This window comes from Echiichthys vipera (assembly GCF_963691815.1).
Source record: "Echiichthys vipera genome assembly, chromosome: 17".
In the NCBI taxonomy this organism is placed as follows: Eukaryota; Metazoa; Chordata; class Actinopteri; order Perciformes; family Trachinidae; genus Echiichthys; species Echiichthys vipera.
Genome location: NC_139842.1, coordinates 22,262,256 through 22,282,114, shown reverse-complemented (window position 1 = coordinate 22,282,114; position 19,859 = coordinate 22,262,256). Strand labels below are relative to the sequence as shown.

Here is a 19,859-nt window from a genome sequence, read left to right as displayed (position 1 = left end):
TCTCTCATTAAAAAAAACAGAATATAGGAATATACACATGTTTTTATTTCACAAGTTGAGTTGATGGACGCAAGATCACTCATACTTCAGTGTAAAGTCCATTTTCTGTTATTGTCTATGCACTGGAGGCTTCCAGGGTCCACACCTGTTGAATATTGGTGTCTCTAGCCGCCTCTTAAAATCAAAGATTTGATTATCGCTTAAAGGATTTAAACTTTCATCAGTGAATGTTAAAACAAACAATACCCATACATCATTCTGCCCAGTGAAGCTCAAACATTCAAACGTAGGAACAAAAAGAAAAACACAAATTCTGACCGGAAACCTCATTTTAAATCTATGGACACAAATGTGGGCTCTATAATACCAATAACGTATGTCCATGTAACCCTGTAACTCCATCGGAGAAGGTGCATTATTTCATACAGTAGGCAGTGGCTTACTGTTGGATGACGTGCGGGGTAAATAGGATTGGTTTGTGGATGGTAATGAGAGGGTGACAGATGGACACACTGGCTTGTTATTCTGTGGCCTTGTTGATGAATAACCTTCATGCCCGATGTAAATTTGGTCTTACTCATCCCTGGAACATGCACATTGTATTTCATTGTCTATTGGTTTAACATAGAAGGTGCTCCTCCATCCGGAAACCTACATTCACACGCACAATAACCACAAGAACACATGTAGAAGCCAATACTTTCATCTTTATTAATCTTGTTCTCATTTGTTTAAATAAATTTTTCCTTTGTAAAATCTCATAACGAAAACACTGAACAGGAGTGTTAAAGCCTGTTTTAATTTAAAACGAATACACAACAACAGAACATTAAAAACGTACGGTAACTCTTACTCTGCATCTGTAAACAACCCACCCCACCCCTCCCTCCCCCTCCCGCTCCACACAGTTTGATAAGGTTTGGCATGTCCATTTACTCAACGCGTATGCCTTCAGCTCTTTGTGTCACTAAAATGTTCTTTTTTATTATTGCAGGTCGGACAATAAAAAAGACAAGTCTGCTAAAAAAAAAAATACAACTTCAAATGAGAGGGAAAAAAAGCATTAGTGCCAATATTTCTTAACACACAGTCAGCAGTATACCAATGCACTCAAAACATTTTTGTATAGACCTTCTGTATAGTAAGCAGCCTTGCCCACATTATGACAGGCAGTAACATGCACACGCACACGCACATTATCCTCACATTCACACACGCACGACAACTGTGGTGGTTTAATCCACTTACTTGGTCTCTGTCTCACTCATACTCATGTCCATATAGTGTGTATGACGCTGCACACAGTATAGACACATGGAGAAATGCAACATAGCCTCAAACTGCCAGCAATTTAACATTTATCACTGCAACAGTAACAAACATGTTCAAGAGAGAATAACAGAGAAAGAGTGCGTGAGATACAACAGTAGGAGGTCAGCATTTTGAAAACAGAACAATGACATTTTTCAATATTTTCACTGTTCAAAAATTAAAACCATACATACAAACAAACAGAAAAAAAACCCACACTTAACATACACAGTAAGATACAGTTCTGTTTTCAGTCAGAGCTGTTTGCATGGGTTTGGATTCGGTCTCCATTTTTAAGGGGACGTGAATACAAACTGCACTTTAACCTCACATCATGTAGTAGTTTTAAGTTCTCTTGTACGATGAAGGTAATGCTGTTTACAGTGCCCATCTGTCTGAAGGCTTGTCTGTATTTGGTGTGTGCATGTGTATGTAAATCTGTTGAAAAGTCCCCTATTTACTAAGCACATTGCAATCCAGTCAAGTCTTTGAGACCAACTGACTTTTCATTCTTTTTCAGGTTTCAAGTCTAAGCAGTTGAAATCTTCATCTGTGGAAAAAGGCTGTATACACATCTAACAGTCCCTGCATTTGTTTATATAATAGCTTAAGTCTGGCCACGAGAATGTGTGTAAGCATGTCTCACATTTCTGCTTGATGTGTGTGCACATTTATATGCATACCATGTATATGTATGCGCATGTGTGTATATGTGTATTACATTAATATGCATACCATGTAAATGTATTTATGCGTGTGTGTGTGTGTGTGTGTGTGTGTGTGTGTGTGTGTGTGTGTGCGCGCTATAGTAAGTACGTATGTATCCCAGTGTATTCTGTATCAGTGTGTCCAAACCTACACATACAAGTGGAGGGGGCTCATCAGATCGAATCAGCTCCTCCCCCCAGCAGGTCGCCAGGCAACAATGCGGCAGGACTGTCCATTTGGTGCCTTTCCTCCATTTGCGGTGCTCCCCACAGGCTGCTGCTGGGGTATCCCGCAGTCATGCCCCCCCAGAGCCCAGACCTCCCAGAATCTACTCCCCCGACACCTGCGCCCTCCCCTGCTCCGTTGGTGCTCCACTGGGAAAATATCCCCAGCCCGGGTCCTTGGGCTGAAGAGGATTCCGAAGAACTGCCTGTACCATCGAGACTCTGCCAGGCAGAGCCAGAGGACCTCACACTACCTAGAACCGCTGCTCCACTTTCCCCTCCTCCACCACCATTTCCGTTTCCACCCGAAGTTGTGCCCACTGCTGCCCGCTCATTCCCTGGGGAGCTACCTCCACTGCTGGCCACAGCTGTGCCTGTTCCAGATGAACCCTGCGTCCCGCTGGCTGCTGACCCTCCTGAGCTGGCCCCCTCTGCCCCTCCGGCCTGGGAATGTGCAAAATAGCGAGCAACTTCTTCCTCACTCACAAACTCCGCCAGGATTGTGGTGTTGCCCAGAACACACCTGAGAGAGATTTACAGGAAAAAGCTCTTTAGATCAAAAGGAGCATGTTCAAGGGTCAATGCATGTGTATGAGTGAGGTTACAGCTTAACCTACATGTGCAGTGCGCCCTGGGCCTTGGCTGCTTCCTGCCGGCTGCTGTAGCGAATCAGAGCGCTGCCCTGGGTCAGGCCGAGGTGGAAGGTCAGCAGGGGGCCATGCTGCATGCAGATAGTCCTCAGCGTGGAGCCATCAATCTACAGGGAAACAAGAAAAAAGATTGTGTGTGTTTGATGTGACAATGTGAGAGTTATTGTCCAGAATTTAGAGTCATCAATTATGGGACAGGGAAAGGTCAGTGAATCTAGGAGGTTACACAACATCATTGGTTATGTTGAACTGTGTATTGATAAATAATATAGTTGCACTGCAGCGCAGCTTTATCACTCCGTAATTCTGTCATGCTGGGACACATGAGCAGAGTAATTCTGTGAATGGGTTACTGTTAAAACATTTAAATCTATATTAAAACCATATACAAACTAAAACTTTGTCTAGACTTGTACTGAAACATTTTAATTTCTGTGCTTTTCCCAGATCAGCGTCATGCAAGTGTCATCTGTGTAAGCCCTAATTGATTAAAGGGCTCATCCAACTTCACAATCCTATTACAGCTGGGTCACGCATCATTCCACCTAATTTGCATAAGACGGACTGAAGGGGAATGCAGATGAATGGGCACAGCGATGTTATGTTTTTCCAATTCAAACCCTAACCAATCTGTCTGGGCAGCTGTTTTACTTTATAGTATACTCCTTTTGCATCTTCTCTCCGCCCTTCTGCACTAGCTCAGTTTATAGACAGCAGGTTTACAGAATTTCCATCTCACTAAACCTGTGCCACTCCTTACCTGAGGGGTCAGATTGCTCAGCAGCAACCAGCAGCTGCCTCTTGAGGCAGTGCCATCACTCCAAGCTGAGCCTATAAAAAAAAGAAAACAGACAAACACAAAAGAGGACAAGGACAGAACAGTTAGCAGGGAAGTCATGGTTGATTACAAACAATGAATATGCTGAAGATGACCATATTTAAAACAATAAAGAGAACTTATATGCTCGGTTTCAGGATACTGTACTGTCAAGAAGAGCACCCTCTATGCATTATAGAAGTTATAAGTTGTCAAATGGTTATGAAATAATCTAAATCTTTTCCCTGTAAACAGTACCTGGCCCAAATCTTGACTCTTGATTTATCGCACCCCCTCCCCAGTTCCGGGCCAACCGTGGGCCTCCGCTTCCCCATGGGGAGGGCGAGGCCTGCTTCTGATTGGTTAAGCCGGGTGGGGGGCGTGGCAGCTGTGAACTGTTGCGATTGGTTTTCCACAATTTGTTTTGTCCGATGGGCTCTGGGGGCCAGCTGGGCTTGTACTCCGAGTACTTTCCTGAAGAGGAAATGGGGAGGTGGGAGAAAAAGGGGGGAAATGATTTTTGACAAACAGACCACAGAAATGTGAGTGGAGAAAACGCAGTACAGCTAACTCTTCTGGCATCTTTGTGGAACAGGCACAACTTGTACACCAGCAAAATAAAGAACAAACAATCATGGGAACAGAAACAAAGAAATGCAAAGCAAATAACAACTGAACTAAGATTCAAAGTGCAAAAGGAAATAAATAACATAAAAATCTAACAAAATCAGAGCATATACCTGTGCTGTGTGCATTGCTTAGGGGACTGTCTGAGGCACTGTAGGGCCAGGCACCAGGTGAAGGCAGCGAGGTGTTGAGGGAGGGGTTTGGCCCTACAAAACATCACAAGGTTATCATAGAGCGACGCATGTGTGGAGTACTGTCAAACACTGTACACAAGTACGGTTTCAAGTAAAACCGACTAGATATGCTCATCAAAATACAGTATTTGGCACATTAAGTCAAATACCTATGTTGTCTCGCAATAACTGGTGGTCAGAGTCGTTGAGGCTCGTGGGTCCGGGGGAGCCGAGAACACTACCAGGGGTCATGTAGGGGTCAGACTCTGGGTCTCCACTGCTCTGGATTCCTTTCCAGGGCACACCGGGCTGGAACTCTGTCATCGGAGAACAGAAAACTTATTGAAAGATTCTTTGGTTGTGGCTGTGTTTATTTATTTGACAAAGACGCCTCTCATCTATGACCTAACATTTGCACATATTGAGTGGCTATACAATTAGGAGTAAATTAATATAATCAGTTAAATGAAATTAGCACAAGAGCTCCTGAGGTGGAGAAGTGTTGAGTCGGTATGCATGCGCACACACACACACAAACACTGGATAGACTGACGACTGTCAAATAAACATATGGCTTCTTGCATATTTGAGCCTGACTTGACATTAAATTTTCTTCTCTAGTCCCAATTCTTCATCCTTCGGAAAACATACAAGGAAAAAGCCCCTGTTACACAGGCACTGAGACCCTAAAATAATCTAGACATTAACAGGAGGAGTCGTATGTGAGAACACAAATGTCCGAATCAGTTAGACAGCAATGAAAATGTCTAACTCGAGACACGACGAGGTTTGTCTAATTTCTTTTGGTATCTCTAGATTTTCACAGGCAGCTTTGATAATAGCAGAGCAGAAAGGTTCAATTAATTCCTGATGGGAACAGCAGTATGAGCAATGTCCACTGACGGTAGTGAACATAGCCTAAATGGTCATCGATCGGCCCGCTCTCAGAAAGTTGTCTTCATGTCAATGAGAGGGCAGACTGGCGAACATACCTCCAATATATTCTCCCTTGTTTACACCCGGGCTACATTACATTCAAAATTCCTCTGCAAATTAAAAGAGAAGAAAGCGGGGGAAATGGATGACTACAGGGATGTTTAAAGAAGCTGCACGCACAACATGATCAGACAAATTCAAGGGACGATAAGAGACTTGGTTGTTCATGACTCCGTCGTGTCCTTCCTCCTGCATGCTCTAAAGAGAGTTTCCAGTAAGAACACATCTAACACAGACAATCTCCTGTTAACTCCTGGGAAACTCTGGACCATGCCCAGAAACGATTCTCTTGACATTGTCCAGAGTTCATATGTGAAAATGGCTTTATTTACCTGGAGGCCAGCTGGATGTGGCAGGTTTGTTCCCCATTTTACTCCCGGGGGTCCGGTGCCAGTTGTCGGTAGAGCCTTGAGGGGGGATCCCCAAACCATCGCTGCCCAGCATTTCATACTGGGAGTAAGGGGATCCTCCTCTCACCTTTATACCACTGGGTAAAGGGCCTTGGGAACAGCACACAAGAGAGAAATAAGGTCAAACAGACTGACTCGAATGTCTTAAATCCCTTTGTTCATCTGCGGTTCATTCAGAAACACTGTGAATGAAGGTGGTTATCGATGCTGTTCAGACCAGATTGACGACAGCCTGTGAGGTGTGTTTCCCCAAGTGTGAATTTGCAAAATCATGTTACGAACCATCTGTTAACCTACCATTCTTGTGAAGGGTTGTGTCGGGGGGAGATGGAGCTGGGGAGTGTCCCTCCATCATCCATTTGAAGCGGGATTGCTGTCCTCCTGTGTCCTTCATCCCTCCCATCATAGGACCTAGCTCCAGTCCTGACAGGTTACCGCCAGGGGCCAGCCCTGACAAGCGGAAAGAAAACAAACTTTCATTAGCACTCTACATTCAACTAATGTTCAATATAATACAGCCTTTGAGTTTGTGTTCAGAATCACTGGGTAGTACTAAAGTACTAAAGACTAGGGGTCGTTTATAATTTGCCATAACAACAATGATTACAAAAGGTAACGTGTCTAAGTTTACACAAATGAGATGGATATGACTGGATGGTTCTTGTCGACTCCCCTAGACAAACAGACACTCCAGTGGCAGGACACTGAGACTCTAATATTACAGGTGGGCAGGGCTGTATGCTCCAACCCTTGGTGACACTTAAATCTCAGTCTGTTGGTTTGCTGTCTTCGTGTACCTAAGATTCGTTATAAATTTCTGCTACTACTACAGGCAGCCTTACCAACACCTAAGGAAATAGGGCTGCTCGATTATGGCAAAAATTATAATCACGGTAATAATCAATATTGAGACCACGGTTATTTAACATGATTACTCACTGACTTTGGAAACATCATGCAGTTACTGAACTTTAAGCATGCACTGCATGGCTTTCACCACCAGGTGATGCCCATGAGTAAGTAGCAGCTGTATAAGCAAGAATTGTTGTTTGTTGTTGTATGACAAAGTTAGCAAAAAATAGAAGCTAACGCTAGTAGCTTATTCTGCAGCTATGAAGGCGTACAGGCAGACAGAAGGAAACATGTTGGTTTGTCTTTGATAAGTAACATTACATTTACAACGTCATAACAAATGAAACCCCCGGTGTCCATCTGTATATTCTGGCTGCAGCACATTTTGCTCACAACCTACTGAAAACTCCTAAATACCATATATATTCAACACTTCAGTAAACTCTACTCAACATATTTCAGTTAGTAAGGGTTCATTCACACTTTGCATTGGTACCGTGCCCAAGCGCGATTCACAGCTAAAGTTTAGTTCGTTTGACTAGTGCGAGTGCAACTGTACCGTGCCTAGGCACGGCATGCTTCCCAGCCCTGACCCGGTGGACAGAGGTGGGCTTCAGCACGGCACGAATCGTGCCTTGGCCCGAAGCAATATGAGTGCAGGCCAGGCCTGGCCAGCAACATTGTGAGGCACAATAACAGTTTTACCTTCATTATCTTTTTTTCATAGTTGTTGGAAGCCAAAATCATGATTGAAAATCAAATCCTAATGAACTGAGCAGTCCTAACTAGAAACATAAAATTTCAAATCTTACAGTAGTTTCATTTATAGTTACCTATAAAGCTAACTGAAGTACACCTAACCGATGGAGTCTAACGCAAAACAATTGGCCTGTTGGACTTACCAGAGTACATCCCTTGTGTTTTGGCATGAAGGTCTGATAAGGCCCCCCCCATTCCAGGATGTGGTAGTGGTTCTACCATGGGCTGTTTGGATAGGCCTCCTCCCAGGTGAGAAGGGGACAGTTTGGAGCCCCCGCCTCCTGCTGCTGCTCCTCCAACTCCACCCTGCTGATGTTGTCTTTGCTGCTGCAGAATAGCCATAATCCTTGCCAGCTGAGAAGGAAAAGATTTAAGAAAAATACATCACTATCAGAATAACTGCACCGTACAGTTTTGGCTGCTGAGAAATACAATAGTGATGCTTCAAGTACTGATGACAGCACATGGTATGGTATGGTACAGAACATGCTCTTGCTCACCTGCTGTGGGTCTGGCTGCTGCCTGAGAGGCTGAGGCTGAGGGAACTTCCTCTGGTTCTGCAAGAGCTGCTGCTGCTGCTGTTGCTGTTGCTGCTGTTGTAGCAGGAGCTGACAAGCCTATGGGTTTGTGGACACAAATGGTCAGAGACAGAGGTATACAAAAATACATAGGCTAGTGTTCACATACAGACACACTGAGTAGGTCATTGGGGGGTGGTTTAATTACTAGTCACTACGAATTTTTAGATAATCTAATACAGAGTTGAACAAAGTCAGACTGTTGTACAAAAAAGAACACAATGAAATATTTATTTAAGTGTGATAATAAATCAGACATCTAACATTTAGTCACGTACCAGATGGAACTGCTGCATGTGGGGGTAAATGTTGCTGAGCATTGCTAGCTGCTGTGGGGAAATCTGTGGGGGGAACACTCCTCCACCAACACCACCGACCCCTCCGACACTTCCGACACCACCTACACCTCCGACACCACCTACACCTCCGACTCCTCCGACTCCTCCTACTCCCCCTCCTACTCCTCCTACTCCTCCTCCTACTCCTCCTACTCCTCCAACCACTCCACCCACACTTCCACCAGGAGAGGGCATCTGCTTCAACATAGGACCCGGCACCTGCATGTCACAGGAGCTTCGTTATTTATGGCTGTTGATACAGAGGCTTAATGGAGCAATATGAGAAACAGTGACAAACCATTCATTGAGCTTTTTTTTTTCTATGCAACTAAATTTAAATTCATAGAACAATTTCAAAAAAGTTCTGGCACATCATATAGTCTTAGCGGCAGGTGCATAGGATCAAAAATTTTGACGAGGAAAAAAGAATCCCACACATGGTCCAGTGTTGGTGGATCTCTGTACATGAAAAGGTGTTCTGTTCAGATACATTTCTCTGATTGGAAGCTTTTTCTTGTGTGTGAGCCCACAGCCTAAGTATGTGCGGTGACGTTTGGGTCCTCAGACCTTCATCAGGTGAAGTCTATATAGACAAACCCTATATAGACTTTACCTGATGAAGGTCTGAGGACCCAAACGTGTTAATATCAGTAAGTTAAGGATGAGTGATTCTTTCATCTCTGAAAACCATAAAGTTTTTTCCCCTAGATGAAATCAGGGGTTGATTTTTGCATTGATCAGTATAGTGTATGAATACTGAGTAGAACAGAATCCAATTCTTTAAAGTGTGGGGCTGCATTACTGTCTAAGGTCAGGTGAATTAGAGAATGAATAGGGTTTTTTCAACAGCAAGAAGGGACAAGGAACCTTATAGAGGAATTCACTGGGTTTTGACCACAAAGACCAGGGTGTAGTTCTGGGGGCATTTCCCAGGGTAATTTTATCCCCGAAAAGTACCTGATTAGGGTAGTACTTTCTGATTTAGCAGGAACCTTCGGGGTGGGGCTTGCTCCACTGAACATTTCTAATTAGTCAAACACACACAGCGCAGCCTGGTTCAACTATTCAATCGCTTCATTCATATAACAAGATTTCTCTTTGTTTGATAACATTAAAAATAAAGTTAGGCTTTGTTGTTAGCTTCCTTACTAATTTGAAAAATAAAAAGGACAGCGAAAAAGAGAGATTCGTGCGAGCCAGTAGCCACACTGAAGTGCAGCTGCAGACTCATGTGGAGTGTGGGAGCGCAAGAAGGGGGAGGCAAAGAATGTGCACCCAATGAAAAGCCAGTGAATGAGCAAAATCAATTTAATGTATGCGGGAGCGAGACGAAATCTATGGTTTATTTAGTTTGTTCTACCTTTTGTTTATTTTGTTTTGTTTTGTAGATGAAACGGGTGGGCACACACTGAACAGCAGGCTGTGAGTGTGTTTACTGCTGCGAACACCAGCAGCCCTTGTGGCTTCATGTTGCTTTTTCATAAGTCAGTGGACTAATTTGCCTATTCTTCATGGGTTTTAGACTGCTGTCAAAACAGACAGCAATGGACTGAAGCATCCAAATAGTTCTTATTGTGGAACATTGTGGTAAAAAAAAACACAATAATGTGACATCTCTTGTTTGGCAATTTTACAAAATGTCTGATAAACAGAGAACTGAGGAATGCTGGGAAAATAAAACAATGAAATAAACAGTAAATATATAGTACACATGAAATACACAAGGTGAAATACATTTTAAAATATGTCTAAACATTCTGTTATGGCCCCTTCTAAGTTAGCCTCTAAAAGCCACAGCTATGTTATTTATGGGCAGACCACATCAGTAATGGGCAGGACTCAAGAGGCGCTTATTCTCTCCCAAATACAACATTCCTCATCACTAATGACATCAGAGAGAAGACAACATACCTGAGCAGACAGGAACTGATGAGGCACTTGAGCACGTAAACCCTGGGAGGGGTTCATTGGATGCATGGCAGGCTGGTGCATCCCTCGAGGCTGAGGCATCCCTCCGCCACTGCCAACATACACCCCATGGCCCCCCATCTGGAGTACAATGGAAACCATACAGTACTAATGCATTTACAATGTAACTTGTGATAAGTTGTGTAAAGTGGTAGATCACTTTAAAAACGCATGGTCTGTAAAGTGACTTATACTAGTTGGCATTATAAACAGACTCCTACCTTTTCACCATAGGGCCCCATGTCAACAGGACCCATGTCTTTGGAACTATTCATGCGGTAACCTCCTCCGCCTCGTCCTCCCCTCCGCATCTCTCCGTTATAGTCAGTTATTCCTCTCTTGTCTCCCTCCATCTTTTTGTCAAGACTTGGGTCATCACCCTGAGAAACAACAAAATCGTGAACACACTCGTTCATCAGACAGTAACAGGCCTCGCTGATGATATTAATATTCATGAGGACATCGATAATGATAGCCTTAATTTTTATCTCACACAACATGGGAGTTACTGGTCTACCGCAGCCTCGATCAGTTTGTGTTATTGTGTGTAAAGAAAACTAACAAACAAATTCCAATAGGAAGAAGGATAAAGATTATTTTTAAGGCAATTAACATCTTACCAGAAGACCCATGTTAGAAAACTGGCGTGACACCGGGTTCATCCAGCTGTCCCCTCCTCCACTCTTTAGGAAAGAAAATTAAACATTACTAAAAAAAAAGAATCCTAATGAACATGAAAATTACTCAACAAAATGAAATGAACCATCTAAACTCGTTTTTGTGTGTCCTGGCATCTTCTTTCCTTACCTTGATGTTGCCTCTCTTTCCTCCATGAGTCTGACCCCAGCCTCCAGAGTTGAATGAGGAGCTTGTTCCCTGGGAGCCAGTGCTGTTCCAGACCCCTCCACCACCATCATCTTCCTCGTCCCAGCTGGGATGACGGGAGGCTGCGACAGAGCCCTCTCCCTTCCCACCCCAACTCTCCATTGACTTAGGGCCTGCAGCAAAACCAAAGCAGATGGTTATAGCAATGTTGGCAGGCATTTTATATAGTTTTCTTCTGTTTGTAACTTGTGGTTTGAAAAATGCTGGATCCCTTTTAAACAGGGGGGGTAACATTGCTTGGTTTGAGCATCACGTCTCTAAATGATAGTGAGCATAAACGACTTAAAACTCAGATATAATATTTTCAATCGCACACATTTGTTCTCTTCTCACCAGGTTTACCAGGGTTGGGTGAAGGGTTCCCCCAGCCAGAAGCTTTGTTGGGTTCATCTGGATCACCCCAACCTGTTGCTGATTCCGACGACTGGCCCCAAGTAGCCGTACCGTTATCCACAGATTGTGTTCCTCCTCCCCACATGCCTGGACCTGATGAAATTGAACATGTTTAAATGTGCAGAAGAGCATGTTAAATGTGTGATTCTAATGACGAGCGTTGCTAAAGTCAATGAATGTCAATGAGACAGACATTGCTGTTACTCATATGAACTGATGCTCTATCTACTTTGGTTGGGGCTTGTTAAATGCACACTCACGTAATAGAAAAGCATCTGCTTACCCACTGCAGCACTGCCAGCGTTTGTGTCCCTGCTGTGTTGCATGCCCTGCTGCCTCCTAGGTGGTTGTTGGATGGATGGTGGTGGGGCCTGCTGACCGTGGCTTTGGCCGGGCGCAGCACTCTTTTTGTCCCACAAATTTACATTCTTGCTTTTGTAGCGGGTTGGGTCTCCCCAGGCGGAAGTGCCATCATCGATTTCCATTTTGCGACTGATGGACTGAGGGGAGGGTTCTTCCCAGCCACTGGGTTCCAGGGAGTCACCCCCGCCCCCGGAGACTTGGGGGATCGGGCCTGAGGTCCAGCCTGAACTTTGGTTCTGATTCTTGGATGGTGGACCTCCACCTCCGACATTGGACCGGCTATTCCACCCTCCTTGAATGGGAGCTCCTTGTGGCTGCTGGCCCTGTGATTGGTGCTGCTGTTGATTTGGGGCTTTCATTGGTGCCACTTGGCTGTTTGGTATCTGCGCTGCTGCTGTGTGGGGCTTAGAACCCCCCCAGTCCTGGTGGGATTTACCTCCACCCACATCTCCTCCTCCCCATCCTCCTCGCTGAGATCCCCCTTCATCTATATGACCCCAGGAAGATCCCTTCTCATCAGAGTTGCTTCCACCTCTGCCTCGCCCATCTCCACACCCACCTCCAGGTGTAGAGTCCCTCTGTCCCCTGTCTCCACCCCAACCACCTGCCTCCCCTCTTCCAGTTGCCTTCCATCCGCAAGTCCCTTTGTCCTCTGGACCATCTCCCCACCCACTACCCTGTTCTCCAAACTCTCTCCAGTTTCCCCCTCCTCCTCCTCCTCCTCCTCTGTGATCACCCCATTTCTTCTCCTCTGCCCCCCATCCTTTGCTCTGGTTCTCAGGTGGGAGATCACCCCAGCCTCCAGCTGCCTTCCCCTGGTTTCCCTCCTTATCTTCTTCTGGAGTTCCTGGCTTCCTACTAAGTATATGAGGACCACAGGTGGACTGTGTAGCGCCACCATCCCAGCCATCCCTCACTGTAACAGGGCCAGAGTTCAGGCTGGTCGTGTGACTGCCAGCAGATGGATCATTAGTTATTGAACTGGTGTTAGACGGGTACACAGGGCCACGACTAGTGGTAGCGTTCATGGTTGTTGATGAGAATGCAGAGGAAGATGAAGTGCTTCTTTCATTTCTGGTTCTTACTCCTGTTTTGGTGTCCAGGTCCCAGGCCACATTCTGTCGGATCTGGGTCTGCCCCCAGCCTGTGTTAGACAGAACCCTGGGGTCAAGGTCAGAGCGATTGAGCATGCCGAGTAAGGCCACATCAGCATTGGAGGTCTGGTCAGAATGTTGGTTTACAACCGAGGCCGGCTCCTTTTTTTGTCCGCCATCACTCCCTCCTCCACCACTTCCAGCTATGGACCCTCCTCCACTAGAGGATGAAGGCGCTCCAGTGGCTCCACCTTGCCCTCCTCCTCCACCCCACTCCCCGACTACCGCGTCCTCACTTTCCATCCCTTTCTGATTGTCCCAAGCTTTTGTCATAGTTGCAAACTTTGGTGAGGCAGAGTCCTGCAAAACACTGCCGCCAATACCTACACTGCCTCCACTACTGCTGCTGTTGCTGCTCCCATCTCCTCCTCTTCCACTTCCTATTGCTAAGTTACTCGAACTTACACCTCCCGCTGTGCCACCCCACTCGGTTTCTGAACTTCCTCCTTCCCACGCTCCCTGAGATACCACTGGGGTATTTGAGCTACCATCATTTCCCCTACCCCACCCTGCCTTGTCACCCTGGCTTCCAAAGCCCCACACACTCCCTTCCTGCCCCTGGGTTCCAGTCCCTCCTCCTCCCCACCCATCTGCCTGCGAGGCCACTGCACACAGATCAGAGGATCCGGGAGGCATGGATCTCCAAGAAGAAGAGGCAGCAGAGGAGGAAGACGAAGAGCCAGAAAGATTACTACTCCCTTCTCCTTCAAAACTAGCAACCACACAGTCCCTCTCATCACCACCTTCTTGATTTGGTCCTGCTCCTCTTGCTCCCCCGCCCGAACCCGACTCCGGCCCTAGGTTTCCTAAGTGCTGCTGCTGTTCTCCACTCCTGGCTCCCACGGCTGTCTCTGTGTGCTGCTGATGGAGACCAGTTTGATTCACAGATGAAAGAGAGTGAGTGGTGATGAGTGTGGTGCTGGCAGAGAACGAGGAAGCTGAAGTAATGGACGAGTGTAGTGAAAGGCTGTCGCTAGGTGAAGTTGATGTCCCACCCTGCACCAGGGCAGGCCAGGCGGAGGGGTTCACGTTGGGGTTGAAATTGGCACCAGGGGCACTGCTGCTGCCACCCACAGCGCTCTCCTGAGGCCCAGGAAGAAGATGGGAGACTTTGGAATTGTAAAATGCTGCTGATCCTAGCCCTGCCTCCACCTGAGAGGAGGTGGAAGAGCCCCACACACCACCACTTGACTGAACACATTCATTAAGCGAGGAAGAGGAAGAAAGAGGAGAAGAACGAGGTGAAGAAGGACTGTCCATGTTCCCTGCTCCTCCTCCTCCTACTGCTCCTCCCTTCTGCTGGATGTTTCTCTCACTCCATGAGGCACTACTGTTGTTGTTGTTGTTACCAGGGCAGTCCTGCTCCTGCACCCCTCCTCCTCCAGCTCCGTCAGAACTCAATTTGGCCCCTCCTAGGATGCTAGGCCAATCCCCCAGGTCCGTCCCATCGACAATTACCTTTCCGCAGCCCTGAGAAGAGGACTGGCTGCCAGAGCCTGCCCCCCATGTGGAATTTGCATAAGTTGAAGTAGTAGTAGTAGTAGTAGAAGACGACGGAGCAGCGACACATAATGAGGATGAGGAGGAGTTGGGGGATGAAGTGGATGATGAACCCAAGTTGGAATCTGTATGGACAAAATTCAGACCACTTAGTTAATCGTCAATTTAAGCATCAATACCAACTATGACTTACAGAACGTACCAACTGTACATCCATTACTACAGATTACTAGTTAGTACAGTGTATGCATATCCTTGTTGTCATGTAAACCTTAACTACAGTTTGAGTGATTTTTATAATGTCCACTGGTGTGTTGGGAGGGTATGCACTGTTGCCTTTTTTGTCATGTCCTTTTTGTTTCTCTGCTTTGTTGATGCAGGGCTCTGCTTGTTTACTTGCTATTCATTTTTGTCAGTCTTTTTTGTCATGGAAACATAACTGCCGTCTGTTAATTTCTCTGTTATGTTATTGGTTTCCCAATACACATATTTGAAACATAATGTCAACTGATGGATTGTATGTAAAGTCCCTTCATAGCTGTAGGATTTACTGTAAAATGCACAGTGTTGTTTCTAAACGTGGTATTCAGTGGACTACATATCAAACATGATATTACCTTTTGGTTTTATTAACCATTTGGTCTTATTAACCCACCTGTGCCTCCAGCTGTGTTTGCATTGGGGTTATCTGCTCCCTGTGAGGGAAGAGATGGGGAAGCTGCCCAGCCACTGCCTCCTCCAACCCCTCCTGCACCCCCATCCCCTCCGCCTCCCCCCAGCAGCATGGAGGACAGCGGTGGCTGGCCCCTCTTCAGTAGCACTTTCTGGTCGTGCTGGCAGCGAAATCTTGGTGGAACCTCTCTGGACATGTATCGCTGCTGCTGGGAGGTCTGGCTTCCAGAAGGGGAGGAGGAGGGCTGTCCGTTGGCCACAGCAGTCCGCTGCTTTGCATTGTTCCCGCCACCAGAAGGAACTTGTGCAGAAACCCCGGCTGCACCAGGACTGGGGGACGAGGGGGCAACAGGGCCAGGGCTGGGGGACACTGAGCCTGGGGTGGCGAGCGGCTGGGAACAGGGGGGCTTGGTTGATTCTGGCACTGAAAAACATACAATGAAGGGTTTGACCTACTAATCAACTTTAGTACAATAAGTAGAGCAAGACAGTAATGTTAACAGGTGATGAGCTGAAGGTACATTAAGCTATTCCAAAGCTTACAGTTTAAGTGTCAAAAGTGTGAGCATACATAACTATTATTCTCATGGTCATCACAATACATTAAAGTTATTATACGAACAGGGCACTGCTAATTAAAGCCAAGACTTGGCCATGGCTTTGACATGATCATATGGAATAATGAGTGATGAAAGGAGTATGACAAAAAAACAAAAACATACCTTTGATTTTCTGTTCTGGCACCTATAATAGAAAGAATAAGAGAGTGAGATATAAGGCAGAAGACAATCTCTCTGTGGCAAAGCACTATTCCCACATTATTGAAAATATGGCATTTAAATGTCCAAACAAAGAACCTAAGCCCTAAAACTTTTGTAACCTAACAAAATATTCAATTTCCAACGTAACAAAAACAATTCTAGCAAAGTAAGTGGTAACGATGTGGAAGCTGAAATATGACTCAGACCCTCTGCAACATATACAGGCAACGTTTGCTGGGAAGTTTTGGTGAACCATTTCACCTTCTGAGAGGTTTCCCTTTTCTTTTTATCTTCTTTCTTCTTTTTCTTGTCTTCCATGAACTACTGCTCCTTTTCCTGATTCTCCTGTCTGTGAACAGATATGCACACAATCAAGTATTTGTTACACCTCAAGGCACACTGAAAGTTTTATAGTGTGTATATATATATATATATATATATATATATATATATAGAAAAACTCAAAATAAGTTTTATCTGATCACTGTCAAGTATTCTCCTACACAGTCAATGTTGTCAAGACTGTAATGTTAACCAGGGACAGACAGCTCGACAACAGCCTGTGGTAGCCGAGCTTCTCATTGCATAATTCATTAACCAGCAAACGATTGCAATCCCAACCTACAGACAACACAGGCAGCAGACAAACAAACAGGTCACTTCAATCTCTCCAACATTTCTTGAAAAAATCACGTTCTCCTGCATAACAGCAGGGACTGTAATGGCAGCATGATCCCCAGGATTCTAGCTTTAATGGAGTACATGACTGGATCTGTCCTGTCTCACTCACTCCACACAAGCTTCCCACCCACCCCAAAGTTCCACTTATATACACTGGAGATCAAACTGAACAAAAAACAAATTATTAATATTCGATTTATTTTGGAATATTTCTATTTTTAATTGCTCCGAATTTGATAGAATGTCTGCTGTGGCTATACAACTGCTGTACTAGCATGTTTTTTTTAAATAACCAAGGCACGTAAACAAAAACCTGTATTTTGTGAAAATAAATACAGGTTTTATAATGGCTATATGATTCAAAAATGAATAGAAGTGTAGAGGCTTTGAACTGCTTCAGGACATCTGCGCCCACAGGATATTCTATCAAATTCTGATGATGAAAAAATAACAATATTTCAGAATAAAACAAGTATTGATCATCTGTTCTCTTATTTTTATCCCCAGTGTAATATGCAAATACACAACTCATAATCAAGTTCGTTTATTGTAAAAAAAATAAAAATAAAAAAGAAGCAAAACATTGCACAGAGGGCTTAAAAACCCTCTAGGATCTCAGATACCAGAGAGCTGTACATACGACTGGGCCCAGTGTTTCTGTTAGCCGAGCTGCCCATAATTAGCATCATATCACAGGGCTAATGAAAGCTAACTGGACAACTTATGGCTTTAACCCACCGGTGTATCCTATATGAATGCACCAACTGACATGGTAATTAATAGTCCGTTTTTGCACTGTACGTGAACCCTACAGGGCAGCTGTTTGAAGCCGCACTGAGAATAAACAGTCTGGGTTTCATGGTAATAAGAGGCCAGTATGGAATAGCTGTGAAGCTACTGGGGACCACTCACTCGAAAGAGAGCCTCACTCGTGGAGCAACTAGCTAATGCTATCGGACTTTAAAGCGGCTGGTTAGCACTGTGCCGTGACCTGAAGAGCCGGGGGCTCGCAGCTACACTGTTCCAGCGCGAGGTGCCTCCGTCGCTCCGCGCGACCAAACTAACCTCTACGCAGTTGACTGTAGACAACAGTTACGCCATATTAGCTAACAATATCCCCCTTATTTTCAAACACAGCACACTTCAGTACCATACGCTTATGTAGAAGCGCGTAGCTTTACAGTAGGAACGAAAACACTACCGACATGTCAGTGAACCGTGTTAGCAGGCTGGTTCATCAGTGGTAACGTTAACGGTCGACAGGGCCAGTAAAAGACCAACTTCAGTGACGTTTCTTCAGCACAACAGCGCGTAACAAGCGACGCTCTTCTAAAACCTTCCCGTTTCTAGGTGGATAACACGCACATACAATATGAAAGCTACCAACGCTCATAGCTGTAATGTTACACACTTACCTCGGGAATCACGTAGGACATAAAGTGCTTCTGTGCAAAAATTCTTGCAGACCTACCGCTAGCAGGCTAGCAAGGTAGCTAGCCTAGAGAGCTAGTTCTTCGAGGCTTTCGAGGCTAAATTGAATAAGAAATGACATCACCGAAAGGCGAAATGATAATCGTAGAAAAAAAAGGAAAGGCGAGTATCCTTTTTGAGCGACTGTAGTTCTCAAGCTGTAAACAAAACACGCATAACCCCTTGATGACTGTCAGACGCTGTATGATCGGTTAGTTTACTATCGGCCATTTTGCTTCTGTGTGGAGGTTTAGCCAGCATATGATATCACCGGGCTGGTTGTTGATCACAGAGGGGAGGAGGAGCGAGGCGCGTGCCGACACCGTCCACCAGAGGGCGCCCCGCCTCTGGAAACATGACGTCATGCACGTAAACAAATAACTCGTCGCTTCACTGAGCTGAATTTTAACAGCTCAGAGAGAGCTCAGGTGTTTTTGATTGACTGAATTAAAGCTTTACTCAAACAGGGATGGGGATAGACAGCGATTTCTCTTTTACTAAACACCCTGATTACAATCCATATAAAACAATAAAGTCACACACAGTTACAGTGGGTTAGACATCAACAAATTACACAGCAAACTAAATTAAACACACGCATTTCCCAATCTCAGTGTTTTCTCGATTATTGCCAAGGTCTTGGGATCTGGTGCAGTGTGAAAATGATCTATAGTTAAGAGACATGTAAGATACCTACGCCCTGCAATTTCACAGCTTGGGATCAATAAAGTATTTCTATTCCATTCTATTCTAGGTAGTTTTCCAAGAAGTGCTTTGTAAATAAATAGAATAAAGTGCCGTACTCTTCTCACTGCTGATGACTGCCACCAAACTTTCTCATAAAGCAAACAACGGTGAGTTCTAAAGCCGTCCCCAGTTCTGAACCGAGGAGCAGAATGATGGATTGCATCGAGAGGTTTAAGAGTATAGGAGAGTGAATATGGATGACATCAACATATTTTTGTAACTGTAAGCACAAACAGTTAAAGTCAGTTTTCTGATTGACCTCTTAAGAGTTTTGTATGAGCTTATTTATTGATTTATTACAATATTTGATATATCAGCGTTCTGAATCTTCTTCCCGTGAACAGGAATAATAACACTTAGAGATAGTTTGGGAAGTTTGCCCCAGAGAAACAACATTTTTGACACTTTTAATGAGAAGCACGTCTTATAGAGGGGATTCATTTTAAAAAAAAAAATGGAGTCGAGTCTAGTTAAGTGAGTTTATTTTTCTGTACCATTCCTTTGCCTATATCATATTTGCAATTCACATTATTCTTATAGTTTCTTCATTGAATCTAGTTGCTGCACTGCTACACTAGTATTTCTTTTACTCAACAACTGGATCAGGTCTGTTGTATATTTGAGCACACACGTCTTTGTTGACATTTATTTTGAAACTGGTTACAAAAGAAATAAAAGGTTACAATAGAAAAAAACAACTTGGCAGTACAAAAGGAGACGATATGTCACAGCGAACAGCTTCTGTTGTACAGTGTGGTATGATGCAGCACTTGCACACAACCCACTTAAATGTCGTTTTTCTCTTTCAAACAAAAATCTGTG

At 44.7% G+C, this 19,859-nt stretch overlaps 1 protein-coding gene across 2 annotated transcripts; it reads right to left on the bottom strand.

Annotated features, from left to right (window-relative positions):
- Window positions 1-687: 687 nt before the first annotated feature.
- Window positions 688-18,507, bottom strand: LOC310959958 (trinucleotide repeat-containing gene 6B protein-like). Of its 2 annotated transcripts, none has more exons than XM_083931518.1 (21): window positions 18,236-18,507; window positions 16,401-16,488; window positions 16,101-16,122; window positions 15,362-15,802; window positions 11,973-14,831; window positions 11,630-11,782; window positions 11,219-11,409; window positions 11,032-11,094; window positions 10,633-10,791; window positions 10,355-10,492; window positions 8,384-8,662; window positions 8,028-8,144; window positions 7,671-7,881; window positions 6,214-6,366; window positions 5,839-6,006; window positions 4,681-4,827; window positions 4,451-4,543; window positions 3,969-4,184; window positions 3,654-3,724; window positions 2,861-3,000; window positions 688-2,766 (listed from the first exon to the last, which is right to left on the bottom strand). In XM_083931518.1, exons 2-21 carry the CDS (start codon window positions 16,455-16,457, stop codon window positions 2,193-2,195), a joined length of 6,252 nt encoding a protein of 2,083 aa, XP_083787644.1. In that variant the 5' UTR covers window positions 16,458-16,488; window positions 18,236-18,507; the 3' UTR covers window positions 688-2,192. The 2 variants fall into 2 exon arrangements, with proteins under 2 accessions (XP_083787644.1, XP_083787645.1); XM_083931519.1 differs by having other exon boundaries at window positions 11,639-11,782.
- Window positions 18,508-19,859: the final 1,352 nt, after the last annotated feature.

Coding starts and splice junctions, on each gene's coding strand:
- LOC310959958 (XM_083931518.1), bottom strand. CDS start 16,457: ATGGAAGACAAGAAAAAGAAGAAAGAAGATAAAAAGAAAAGGGAAACC. Junction 11,095..11,218: donor GAAAGAGAGGCAACATCAAG/GTAAGGAAAGAA, acceptor TCTTTCCTAAAG/AGTGGAGGAGGGGACAGCTG. Junction 3,725..3,968: donor AGAGTCAAGATTTGGGCCAG/GTACTGTTTACA, acceptor TTTTTTTTATAG/GCTCAGCTTGGAGTGATGGC.